The 13,438-nt window shown below is 49.0% G+C and overlaps 1 protein-coding gene across 4 annotated transcripts in view; it reads right to left on the reverse strand.

Moving 5' to 3' along the window:
- EEFSEC (eukaryotic elongation factor, selenocysteine-tRNA specific) overlaps window positions 1-13,438 on the reverse strand; it is a 286,027-nt gene that overhangs the window by 66,871 nt on the left and 205,718 nt on the right. For all 4 annotated transcript variants that reach the window (XM_033087205.1, XM_033087202.1, XM_033087206.1 and 1 more), the window contains one exon: window positions 4,038-4,694. In XM_033087205.1, coding sequence (XP_032943096.1) covers window positions 4,038-4,694 — 657 coding nt within the window. The remainder of the gene's footprint in view (window positions 1-4,037; window positions 4,695-13,438) is intronic.

Raw genomic sequence — 13,438 nt, forward strand, 5'->3', positions numbered from 1 at the left:
GGACAACTCAGCCATTCATATTTAGTATGACGGATAATTAATTTTGTTCTGTTTTTGTTATTATTTACAAACAACATTCTTGTTTTCCTCATTTTTGTTGGTCTAATCAAATTTGTTCTAGTTTTTCCTTAGTGAATGTGGAAGTTCTACTATACTTTTCCATTCCATTCAGTTTCTTTCCCTTTCTCTGTGTTCATAATCTTATGCACATTTCTATATTTTTTTACTTGAACATGGGATACTAATGATTTCCCTCACCACCATACACTCTAACTCCCTTCCCCATGTCCTCTCCCCAGAAAGACAGCCCTTTAGAACAACTTTATTTCCCTTCTCCCCCCTGGGGTGAGACCTCTGGACTGGCTGTTAACCTGAGACCCATCCCAGGACTTGACTCCTAGGGAATGCCGAGAGCAGAGGACTTCGGGTTGTAGATGACATTAGATTTTTCCTCGGAGGATGTGCACTCCATTTAGATCGGGGGTTGACAAACTATAGCTAGAGGGCAAAATTCTGCCCACTATCTGTTTTTGTGTGGCTTTTGAGGTAAGAATGGTTTTTTATATTTTCCAAAGGGTTGAAAAACAGCAAAAGAAGACTATTTCATGATGTTTGAGAACTGTAAGAAACTCAAATTTCTTTGAGTGCCCATAAATACACTTTCCGGGCACTCAGCCATGCCCACTCATCTCCATCTTGTCCACAGCAGCAGACGTGAGCAGTTGCAACAGAGACCTAGGAGGTGCTGGGCGCACAACAAGCCGTAGTGACGCAGGGAGAGCTCTACCGATTCTTATCTAACCACATGTTTTGGTTATTTACTTGTATTAACAGTGCATATCCACTAGTGTGTATTCAAAACAGAAAAACTAGACTTTGAATGTCACACTTGTAAGGCTCAGTAAGGTGTGGATATTATTTTATAGAATTATATAGCAAAGTGTTGTATTTATTATTGGCTCTGCTGACAAAATATAGCATACATTAATATCACAATATTCCCAGCTAACAGGAAAACAATGGTCAGAAAAATGAGAAAATTTCAGTATGTCTCATCATACAGCATTTCTTCACACACACACACACACACACACACACACACACACACACACACAATGAGAATGAGGCTGCAACCATAGTCAGTTTCTAAGTGACTCATTTGTTGCTGGGCAAGGAAAGCCATTTCCAGTGGTGAGCTAATTATGTGGTGTTTGATTGCAGCAGTTCAGAAAGAGAGCCCAGAGAAAAGCAGCTTGTAAAATGATTAGAAATGGGGCAAGGCCAGTTGCTTGAAAGTGGCCCATTGGCCATAGTTGCTCTAGGTGACACCAGTGAGTTAAGCCACATGCCACTTCCACCAGCTCAGGATGGCTCCTGACAGGAGTTAGGGGGACTGGTCCCTGTGCTTTGGAGAGGGATAATGAAGTCCTGGAGAAAGGACTGAAATACCATTCTGGCCCCAGGCTCCAGGATTTATTTTTCTGACTCTAACAGTTGAAAATTAATAATCATAAAAACAGCAAGCACAGAGTTAGGAGCCAAGCACTGATCTCGGGCCCTTACATATATATAGTCCCCCATCTTGCCTCCATCTCACCCCACAGGGTAGCACCGTGACATTCCCCAGGCGCAGGCAAGTCTCATGACTGTCCTATTTACAAACTAGAAGGCGGCGAGGGTAGAACTAAAGCCCATGCCTGCCAGGCCCCAGGCATGTACAGCTGACCAGTTTGCCACACAGCCCAGAACATAGCTAACCAAACAATCTGAAAATTTCTGGGCACTCTGGGCCCTGCTTAAAGCAAACAGGGCCGCCCCTTACAACCAGCCCAGCCTTCCTGCTGCACCTGTGCTAGAGTTCACTTGTACATATGACGCCCTATGCTATGGTGGCTCCTTTGTTAACCCTGTGAGGCTAACAATTTGCCCCTGAACGAATGAGGATGCTGATAAAACAGCTGTCCGAGGTACGCACTGCTACACGGCACAGCCAGGGCGTGAGCCCTGTGTCTCCGATCCCCAAATTCAGTGCCTTACCAGCCCTACCAAGAAGGAAAGTCTCCCACCAAGGAAACTCCAGCTTGAGTAATTTTAGCAGTGCGTTTACTTGCTCCACACAAACTTACTTGTTCCCCATTCTCCCATCCGTGAAGGAGGACTGCCGCCGCACCACTGACAGGCCTGAGTGGGGACAATTAGATTCGTGAACACACCAAGTGGGGCATTACTCCACGGTAGCTATGCCACCATAGAATAATTATGCTTCATAATGCTGCTAATAAATCAAGCTAGACAAATGAGTGATGCATGCGTTATCACCTTCATTTTCAACCAGCATCTGGGGGCTGGCCTAGGGCTGATGGAGCCCTTGAACAGGCTACCATGGTCAGCTCTTGACACTTCCCAGTGACCCCAGGAGCTTAGGCATATGCCACAGCTCTGCAGATGAGAAAACCAACATTCTCAGAAGACAGTCCCCTGCCCAGAGAACAGCAGAGATGGGATGTAGACCCAGCTCCATGATTAACACACAGCAGAAATGCAGGATGACCAAGCTCTGCCCGGCTGAGCTGGAGGGCTGTGCTCATAGAGCTGGGGATCCTGGATCCGGGACCTGTGAGTGAGTAAGAAAGGGGCTGCTTCTCTCTTCCCCACCAGAGGGCGGGTTAGGTATAGGGGTAGTAGCGGATGAGGGACAGGGCCTAAGCCTTGTCAGGTGAGGAGGAGGCGGGGAGGGGAAGGGTCTGCAATGACAGAGAGTTCCAGAGGAAAACACCTGGGGATGTGGAAGAAGGGAGGGAGACAGGAAGGGTGGTGGGTGATGGGAATCACAACCCTGTGTAATGTCCAGGCCCTAGGCACCTTCTCCTGAGCACCTGCTTGGGGCGGGTCTGATACTGCACTGGAGCTGCACTGACTCGGGGAGGGCCAGACCAGCGGGGGACCTTGTCCCATTGTCCGAGGAACAGAACGTCAGGGCCTGCTGAGAGCCTCAGCAGACACCCCACTAGGAGTCTGCGCTCCCCAACCCTGGAGTCTCAGCAGCGCCATGCTTGGTCAGCTAAAACCCAGTCCCAGGCCCACCCACACCCATTTTTGATCTGCATGGGCCCACAATCAGGCAGCCAGCCACAGGGACAGCGAGATTTGTACATTTATTTGAGGCCCAGTAGGCATGGATTCCCACTCAGACCTGCAGGGACGGATGCTGGGTGGATGGGCCCACCCTTACCGCAAGCCCACTCCAACCCCACCCAATGGGAGGAGGAGTTTCCGGGAGTTTGGGAACCTGTGTAGGCTCTCTCAGGCTACCACATCTGTCTATCCCAATGACAGGCCTACAAACTAGACTGGCTCACCCACACGCTTAAGATCTACCTCCAGTGATGTCAGATAGCCCAGAAAGCTAGCAGCGTGGACCCTGCCCTGTGTCATCTTCCTACCTCTTGCTCTCTGGCACCCCCTGCCACCATTAGCTCCCACTCCCCCACCCCACAGGCTGATAACAGACTTGACCCAGCTTGGCCTATATGACCAGCCATGCTCCCTCCCTTGACAAGACCAGCTTGGGGAAGACACAGCAGCCACACTGCCTGATGGAGGCTCAGCCCCCACTTGAGAGCCAGGACCTAGCATCAGAGCAGCCACCCATCCAAAGCTCAGGGAGGCACTGACACTGTTGGCTGCTGGCCCAGGTGAAATGCTACTGTCTGAAACTGGCTTGTGTGAGAGGCCAGGCTTGCTCTGCCCTATGCAGGTACCTCTGCAACCTAAGTAAGAGGAGGGCAAGGGGCAGCTGTGCTGCTGTAGGTACAGTAGGCTCCCCCACCTAAGTTTAGGCCCCAGCAGGATGACTGACAGGTTAAGACAACTTGGGCTACTCGACCGCTATAGGCCTCAGTTTCCTTGTCTAAAAACTACAGAAGTTGGGACTAGAAGGTCTCTGAGGCCTTCCTCGCTCTCATCTCGATGCCAAACTGTACATCTCGGCCATCCAAGCTTGAAAGAGGAGCGATGGGCAGGGAGGGGTTACTTACCCGCTCCACAAGGCCATGCTTGTGCTTCAGCTTGTATACTCTCAGCCTAGGCAAGAGGCTCTCCGCATAGTTCTTGTCCTGCAGCCCATGCAGCAGGACGCCGTGGAAGGCCAGTCGGCACATGTTGGCATGAATGTCTGCATCCAGCCTGGAGCCAATCACCAGGCACAGCTGAGGGCACGTGACAGGCTTCTCAAACTCCACAAGGGCCCACTGTTGTCGGGGGCAGTGGCCATCTGGGGCCTGGCCTGCTTTCTCGTTGGTCTGGCCACTATCTGTTGCTGCTGGCGCCAGATCCTTGCAGAGGTACTGCTCCTGGAACAGGTATTCTCGGGAGAAGTCAAAGGCATCCAGCACAGGCTCGTGGTCAAAGCTGTCAGGGGCAGGGCTGAAGAACATCAACCGGCCCATGACCGTCTCGTGGCCCACCGTGATGTGGAACTTGGCCTTGGTCTGCAGGGGGCCTCGGAAATATGGGATCTTCTCCACAGAGATGAGGGCTGCGTGGATGATGTGCAGGGACTCAGGCGCACACACCAAGCCGCGTTCTAGCAGCTTGGGGTCAAACTGGGTGACACAGATGCCGAGCCGGTCTCCCTGCATGGCTGTGGTGACAGGCATGTGGAACATCTGCATGGACTTGACCTTCTTCACCACCTGGTCAGAAGCAAGAGACAAAGCTCATGAAGCTCATGAGCCTTGAGGCTGGGGAAGGGGCCCCAGCTAGAGAAATGCCTGTCCAGTGCCGCCAACACTCAATTGGTGTGCCAGCTGAGGGGAGCTCTGGAGCCAGTCAGATTCCCCTTAGACAGAGCAGGCTGCACACTGCAAACATGAGGCCCAGGTCCACAGGGCCCCCCAGTCCAGGATGTGGGCAGTGGTCACAGCAGCCAAATCCTGCATTACCTTAGTTTCCTCCAAATTTCTAGACCCTGTTCCACACCAGGCTCCATTCCCACACTTCCTTGCCTCAAGCTCTCTACATAGGCTTACCACTCCACGCTGAATGGCACCCCAGTTCCTCAGTCTGCCAAGTTAAGCTCATCTGTCTTTGAAAGCCCCGGCCAAACGCCACTGCTCTGAGAAGTCTGCTCAGACCTCAGTTAGCAGGCTCTGTCCACCTCTCCATGGCGCCACGTCACCCCTCTAAATCACACTCAGCCTGCTATGCTATCACTGCCGAATCTGTACCCACCTGCCTGCTAGCCTGCAGGCTTCTCTAGGATAGGGCCACTCTTCATTCAACGACACATAGTCCCTGGGAGCCTACTATGTGCCAGGCACTGTTGTAGGGATAGGAGTAGAGTGAGGTCTGTTTCTAAAGAGCTTAATATACAGAAAAAAAACAAAACAAAAAAATTATAACTATATTAATATATTTGTAATATTAATATTAATTAAATTTATATTATTACAAATAAAATATAAAATTATATGTTTAAATATATGTAACTAATATGATTATATACTATGTTTATTTTGTATAACATGCTATAGAGAAGGCCAGGGATTGGGGGAGGGTCCGGATGTTTTAGATCACTAAGTTAGGAGAGGCCTCTTAGAGGTGACGTCTGAACTAAGACCTATCATAGGAAGAAGCTGTGTAAATGCCCAGAAAAAGTTCTAAATGGGGGAACAGATAAGTGCAAAGGCCCTGGGACTGGAACAGGCTTGGTGAGTTTGAGAAATAAACAAAGAGGAGGGCAGGCTGCAGCCGGGAGGGTAGAGAAGGGAGGGGGGGCAGGGGATAAGTTACCCAGGAGTTCAGGCAAAGGAGAAACCTGATCTTATCTCTGCCTCTAAACCATCACACTGGCTCCACACTGGGCAGATTTCTGTATCCACAGTTTATAAATCAGGAACAGACATTGCACAGGCTCTAACAAATGTTCACGAAATGAATGAATGTTCCTACTAAGATCCACTGTCTCGGAGGTGAGATGAAATCATGTTTATGGATTTCTGCAGAGAAATGTGTAATATATTTCAGAAAACCTGCCATCAAAAATTGTTAGACAATTTTGACCTTTAGGTTACAAACATCCCCTTCTACAAAGCGGGGTGTGTGGGACACTCATTTTCTCCCTGGATAAAGGGAAATGCTCAAGCCCAGGTCCCTTCCTGGAAAGCCATAATATTCAAGTGTTTGTTTAAAGATCATTAACTACCTAACCAAGAGGTCAGGGGGCACAGAAAGTGAGAAGCACAGTGTCAAAAGCCACAGCCAAGATCAATCAAAGAGAAACATAAAACATCTCTGGTCTGTAAGGGTAATGGGAAACTAAGATTTTCAGGAATGCATCTCAGAGTAACTGGAGAATATTATCTTACTGTAAGCATCTGCCCAGTGAGGTAGGACCCGAATCACAACTCTTCCCCTGAGGCCCGCAGCAGCCCAGTGAGCTGTCTTCTGGCCCTCACCCTGCCTTCCCTCCTCTGGGCCAGCTTTCTAAAACACAGGCCTGACAATGCAGTTTAGTACCAATGTGTACATGGGCTCCTATCTTCTACATCATGACTTTCACACCTTTTGGGGGTAGCTGTGGTGAACAGGAAGATGCTTTGATTAACTGAACTTCTATGGGGACCCAGGCCCTCCCACTGGATGACGCTGCTCGGCCGGGTGGAGGCTGCTCGGCTCCCCGCACTCCCTCAGCTTGTTGAGCTCCTCTGCTTTCACTGGGGCTTCCCACCACCAGGCCCGCCTTACAGCTCTTCCTGCCCCACGTTCTCCCAACCCTTTAACCACAGCCAAGCTTGAATGGTTCATCACACACCCACACTGTGCTTCTGTACGTCTCTGGGCCCATGAAGCTCCTTCTTCCCAAGACTCCTTCCACCTGGCAAATTCCTGTTCATCTCTAAAACCCCAGCTCTCCAGGTACCTCCTGGAAGGGCTTCCTTCCCTGGTCCCTCCTCACAGAGCTGCTTACTGGCCTCTGTGACGCCAAGCCTGACTTGTGGTCATTGCTGCTTGACAGCCCTGTCAGCCCCACTTCAACGTACTTACTGATTTAAATGGACATCCACAGCCCGTGATCCACCCAAGACTCAACATCACTAAGAACTCTATCTCCCCACGTGCTCCTGCCCCACCATGCTCTCCGCCTGCCACAGCTGGACGTAACTGCTCCCTTGGATTTGGTGTGTCGCATCCCCTTTAGTTGTATATCAACATGGCTGTATAGAGGCTGACGGGTTAGGACACATTGGTTAGCACACTTGCCTAACCAATACTTTGCTTCGTTTTATGCGTTCTTGAACTCTGACTTGGTATGCGTGTTGCCAGCACGTGTGGCTCCCTCACCGCTAACGCTGCACGTCACATGGCGCACACAGACCACGACCTCGTCTCCTACAGATGCTCACTTAGGCCGTTTCTAGTTTTTTACTGAAAAAATGCTACAGTGAATTCCTTCTCCCGTAAGAACTCTGCCTGGTGCACAGTGCAAGGAGGGGTTCTGGAAGACAGAGGCCGTGGACTAAACTGCTAGGTGGCAGGGTGAGTGAGTGCCCCCTCTACTAGATAAATGAAGTATCAATGTACTTTCCATCGGCAGGGCCAGAGACACCTGTGGATACATATCTTCTCCAATATTTGGCAGTGTCAGATTTCTTAACTTTTGCCTATCAAATTTGTATTATCTCCCCTTCTAAATCCTGAAGACAGGGGCCATGGTCTACCTACTGCTACATCCTCAGTGCCAAGCACAGGAGGCTGCTGACATACCCAGCACATCTTAAGAGAATGACTGCACCTGATTCTGGAAGAGAAATGCTTCTCGTGGCAAAAACACACCTGGCAGAGCACTGAGCTGAGATTCCAGACCTGCTGGGTCTGACAGACCTTTGTATTTATGAGCCTTCCTGTGAGAGACCGCAGCCAGAGGTTTGTACTACCTGACAGCCCCACCCCCACCCATCAAGCTGACCACCAAGCAGGTTTTATTCAAAGCATGTTCTCTTTTCAACGGGGCTCATGTTCTTAGGGCTGAAATAATAAAGAATGTCTTAAGAGGGCACCGTGAAGAGCAGAAAGACAAATAACTGTGCAAATCAAGATTTTAAGGGCCTAGACAGGAAATTGTGAAACAGATAAAGACAGGGTCAGAGCAGCGCGGCACTACTGAAGGCGCCCAGGGTGCATGCAGACAGCATCGCCACATGGAGTCATTGGCAGGCCCACATCCCACCAAGATACATTTCAAGAATATAAAATTCCATCTAGGACATCAAAAATATAGAAAAGTAGGTAGTCTTACCAACTTAAGAATGGTAAAAAGAGGCTTTCCTTTCAGCCATTTATTTTCTAGCCATCTCTTCAACAACTCACTCACCAAATATTTACTAATATCCATGTCAAGTGGCTGAGATACTGTACACGCATTTCCTTGACACATACTTATTAAGTGCTCTCATGTACTGGCATGATACAGGAGTGAGCAGAACAGGCATAGTTTGGGTCCTATGAGGGTGGTGGTGGTGGGGAGGACAGACATTAATGAAATCATCAACTAATAAACACAGAATTACAAAACCGTGGGGGAGGTGCTATGGGAGAATAATGGGGGGATCTCGTTCTTCCTGGGTGGTCAGAGAGGGCTTCCCTGACGAGGGGGCACTGAAGCTGACCAGCTGGATGAGAAGGAACCATTCACAGGGACTCTAGGCAGTGGGAAAAGCAGAGTGGGCCTGAGACCCTGAGGAGGAAAAGAATGTGGCTTGTGTGAGGGACTGAAAGGCAGAGAGGCTGGCTGGGGGGAGGGGAGTCAGGTTGGAGACACAGGCCAGCCACCTTCACCATGTGAGGGACAACAGAAAGCCTCCAGTGGTAGTGGGTTAAGAAGACGAATGACACCTTCTAATATGTACTTTTATAAGATCACTTTGGCTACACAGTGTGGAGAATAGATGGGGGCGGGGGCGGGACAGTGGAGAAATAAGAAAGGAAAGAGGGTAACTAGCAAGGAAGATACTCAGGGGATTCTTTCTGCAGTAGAATGATGGGACGTGGTGACAGACTGGATGTGGGATGAGGAGAGACTGGCCATGCAGAACTCCGGACTTCCAGTCTGAGGAACTGCCTCACACTCAATGGGAAAGAACAGGGACGAGGTTTGGCAGCTGAGAGTTCTGTGAACAGGAGATGTCTGAGAGACAGCGCAGGGAAAGGCGCAGGCGGCCGATGGGCCTAGACGCCCGAGTTCTGGGAGAGGTGGAGGTCGGGAGTTGGGAGAAGACACACACCTGACTGCCTCCTGGCATTTCCACCTGGATCCCTGGTGGCATCTCCAGCTTACCACGTCTAAGACCTATCTCCTTTCATCATGTCCTTCTCAGAAATGGCAGCTCCACATTTCCAGATGCTCAGGGGAGAAACGTGGTTCCATCTTGGCTCTCCTAACTCTCTTGTACCCACACCCGGTCCTCAGGTGATCGAGTATGCTTTACCTTCAAAACAGACCTGACCCTTCCTACTGCAGCCATTGCCCGCCCTGGTTCCAGGCACACATGGCTTTACTGCCCATGTCCCCTTAGTCCATTCTCCATAGTGTGACTTAAACATCAGATGACATGACACTGGGGTTTTGCCTCCAAACTACCCTCTGGCTTCCCACCTCACTCTGAAAAAGCTAGCGGCCTTACTATGACCACAAGGCCCTTGGATCGGCCCATTATGTCTCTGACTTTATTTGCTGTCCCTTCCCCTGCTTGTATCATTTCAGTCACACGAGCCTTCTTGCTCTCTACACATGCCGACCATGCTTCTACCGCAGGGCCTTCTGATTTGCCAGTGCCTCCGACGAGGATGCTCTTCCCCCAGATATCCCTACTCCTCTTTTCCTCATTTCCTTCATGTCTCTTTATCAGAGTCTACCCTTGAAACCCCAGTAAGACACAGGACCAGCATACCCCCATCCCTCTCTATCTTTTTTCCTTGTTTTATTTTTCTTCATAGCCCTAACTATCACCTGACATATATTTGTTTACTGACTATCCACACTGGAATGTAACTTCTATGATGATCAGGGCTTTGTTTTATTTTATCTTTTTCCCACTTTTATCTTCAGTGTCCCGCACACTGCCTGAGAAACAGGACACCTCAACATATAATTGTGGGATAAATGAATGGAGTCATGGATGGGTGCAACACTGGAGAGTTCCAATCCAGGTCTGGGATCTATACATCCACAAAGGTCCATGAAGATACGTACCCTCGCTGTGGGAGGAAGACTGGCCTGAGACTGGCTGGGCAGTTAGAAGTTCCAGACAACTCCCAGGGTAAGGAACCTTCCAAACAGAGGAGAAAAGCAGGATTGAGGCTCACCAAGGCCCCAAATTTCTCTGGCAGGGTGCAGTTAGAATGGCGACAAAGAAAGCTGGGTGGCAGAGCAGGAGGGGCACTGCCGCTGGACACCACCTGAGTGAGACAGGAAGAGACCCCCAGGCTGTCCCTGAGTGTGGCTCCCCACAAGCCATGGCTGTATCTCTTTCCTGTCCTTGCAAACTCTCTGACACCAAGCACTTCTGGGGAAGGGAGGAACAGACCCAGGGAGGGAGGGAGGGAGGAAGGAATACATCCAGGAAGCAAACAATGTTTAAAATCCAAGTGCGTGCTTGCTAAGCAGTTTGGTCCTTTCTGATTAACAAAGAAGCTTTACCGTCATCTGGGTCAGTTATTCTCCATAAAAACCCTACAAGGCAGGTCAATATTTTTACATTCAATTTTATGGATAAAGAAACAGAGGTTTTTGGTGTCTCCAAGGTCACAAAGCAAATAGGCTGAGACTTGGGACAGGAAACCCTGGGACACAAGACAGGCCTGACATTCCATGGCTCTGTCTCCTGCCCCAACGGAGCAGAAACCATGCCATGGGCTGGCTGGAGCCAGGAGTCAGAGCGGCTCTGCCCTGCCAGGGGCTGCAGGGTCTGCATAACTGACAATGTAGATGGCCCATGGCATGAACCCAGAAAGATGGCTCTGGAGAAGAAGAAGAAAGATCCCTAACCAGCCACAGTGAGAGGCGCCCTTCTTAGGTGTGGAATTAAACCAGGAAAGTCAGGCCTGCTGCGAGACCCAGGCTGGCAGACGCAGGGGCAGCCCGGCCCTGTCTCCTCCTGCCCTTCGCTGCTGCAGCTGCCTGGCCAAGGTCAGCAACAGCCTCCTGCTGGCTGAGCCCAGTGGATGGTTTCAGACCTGATTTCCCTGGTGTCTTTCTTTGGGTAGCACAGTACCCTAATGCAGGATACTGGGTAAACGTTTGCTGATTGAGATGAGAGTACCCCTTCTGCCTGCTCTCAGACCTGGAGTGGTAAGATACTCTCTCCGGTCTTCTGAGGATCAGTCTGCAACTTAATTTTTTACCATTCTGAGGATTCTGTAAGCTACTATGCCTAGAAGGACCTGGCTTCTCTTTCTGAGGCTACTGAAAACCTCCAATGGAAGTGATGACTCGAGGTAGGAATCACCAAGTGTTCAAGTCTCCTCTCCTCGGCACCTTGGAATAGAGAGCACCCAGCAATTGTTCCAATAGACTTCACCATGTCACCCTGTGACCCACACGATGGTAAGGAAAACCCATCCTCCACATCTGCCGGATACCTGCCCTATGAGGAAGCTTTACAGACCGTAGTCCATATAGCTCTCCTAACAACCTCCGAGGTGGCTAACCATGACCAGTTTACAGAGAAGGAAATTAAGGCCCCGAGACGAGGACGTGTACCCAGACCTGAGTGTCACGAGAGCCCATACTCGGTTACACTATCACACCATAAAAATACATCTCCTCCACCACAGATGCCCAAAGGATATACAATCACCACTGTGAATTGCACTTGCACACAGGGAGGTCTTTGGCAACATTCCTTCTGTAGAGTAAGAAATTGGCCCAACACCATCACACAAACTAACAGAACAGCGGTGTTTGGGGTCCTCCTGGCATTCTAGAGAATCAGCAGATGCTCGAAAGAAATGGGCAACATCAAGTGCCGTGCAGTCTTTCTGATGTGCAGAGATTTTTGTAATAATGGTACTGGCTGTAATGAGATTGGACTTCTATTATCCATTGTCATTCCATTAATGAGCCTGGGAGCTCCTGGCTGTGTCAAAGGAGAGGGTCAGGGCCTTGAAACTTCATTTTACTTAATAAAATATAAATCAGAGAGGGAAAGAAACACACAAGGTTTGACACTAATAAGTTTATAGCAGGATCAGTTACTTCAATTCAAAATGGTTCAGACTGTAGGGGTTAAGATGAAATAAGCTTTTAAAGATCAGTCCAGGTTTGGCTGCATCAGACCTAACCAATTTTGTTTAATAAGGTTTTAATTTGGCTGCTCTTATTTCTCCCTCTTCTTTGAGCTAGGTACAGATAAGACATGTTCTACCTAATGCATTAATTGCATCTCGCATTCAAAGCCAAACTCGGGACTCTGTACAAGGAGAGAGCAGCATGGGCCCTTGAGGTCTGCCAGTACCTCCCCTGGCACTCCCCCTGGAGCTGTAAAAAGAGAATGTCAGATGAGCCTTGGGGACTCAACTCACACCCACTTACTTTTTAGAGGAATGAAAAGTATTCAGAAAGGTATAGGGAATGAAATGATTTAACTATCTGTGTTCCCACCATCTGGAATTGACGACCAAGATTTTGTCACTTGTACTTCAAGTCTTTTTGTTGAGATGAAGACCCCTAGTCCTATTCCTCTCCCTGATTCCCCTGTAGCAATTGCCTTCATGAATTCTTTATGTGTCCTCCTATATTATATATTACATCCATGTATGTGTCCATAAATAGTATACGAAGGTCTGACAATTAAGTTTGCAAACTTATCCTAGAAAAAGTGCTACATACCTCATTGCTGAATAGCACTATGGTCACCTTCGGAGTACTCCACTTGGGAAGTTGTGCCCCAATGCCAGCAGCTAGTCCACCCTTCAAAGCAATTTTGGAACTCTTTTTCTGGAATGGACATCAGAGTTGTCGTCATATTACCCTTGATGTCCTGAATGTCAGCAAAATGTCTCCCTTTCCATATTTCCTTTACCTTCGGGTAAAGAAAGAAGTCATTGGGGGCCAGATCAGGTGAGTAGGGAGGGTGTTCCAATACAGTCATTTGTTTACTGGCTAAAAACTCCCTCACAGACAGTGCTATGTGAGCTGGTGCATTATAGTGATGCAAGAGCCATGACTTGTTCGCAAAAAGTTCAGGTCGTCTAGCTTTTTCACGCAGCCTTTTCAGCACTTCCAAATAGTAAACTTGGTTAACTGTTTGTCCAGTTGGTACAAATTCATAATGAACAATCCCTCTGATATCAAAAACGATGTTTGCAACATCGTTGCAACAAGTTCCCAAACTTAATTGTCAAACCTGTATATTTGTTTATACAAATGTTACCATAC

Source organism: Rhinolophus ferrumequinum, chromosome 19 (genome assembly GCF_004115265.2).
Source record: "Rhinolophus ferrumequinum isolate MPI-CBG mRhiFer1 chromosome 19, mRhiFer1_v1.p, whole genome shotgun sequence".
NCBI classification, from domain to species: Eukaryota; Metazoa; Chordata; class Mammalia; order Chiroptera; family Rhinolophidae; genus Rhinolophus; species Rhinolophus ferrumequinum.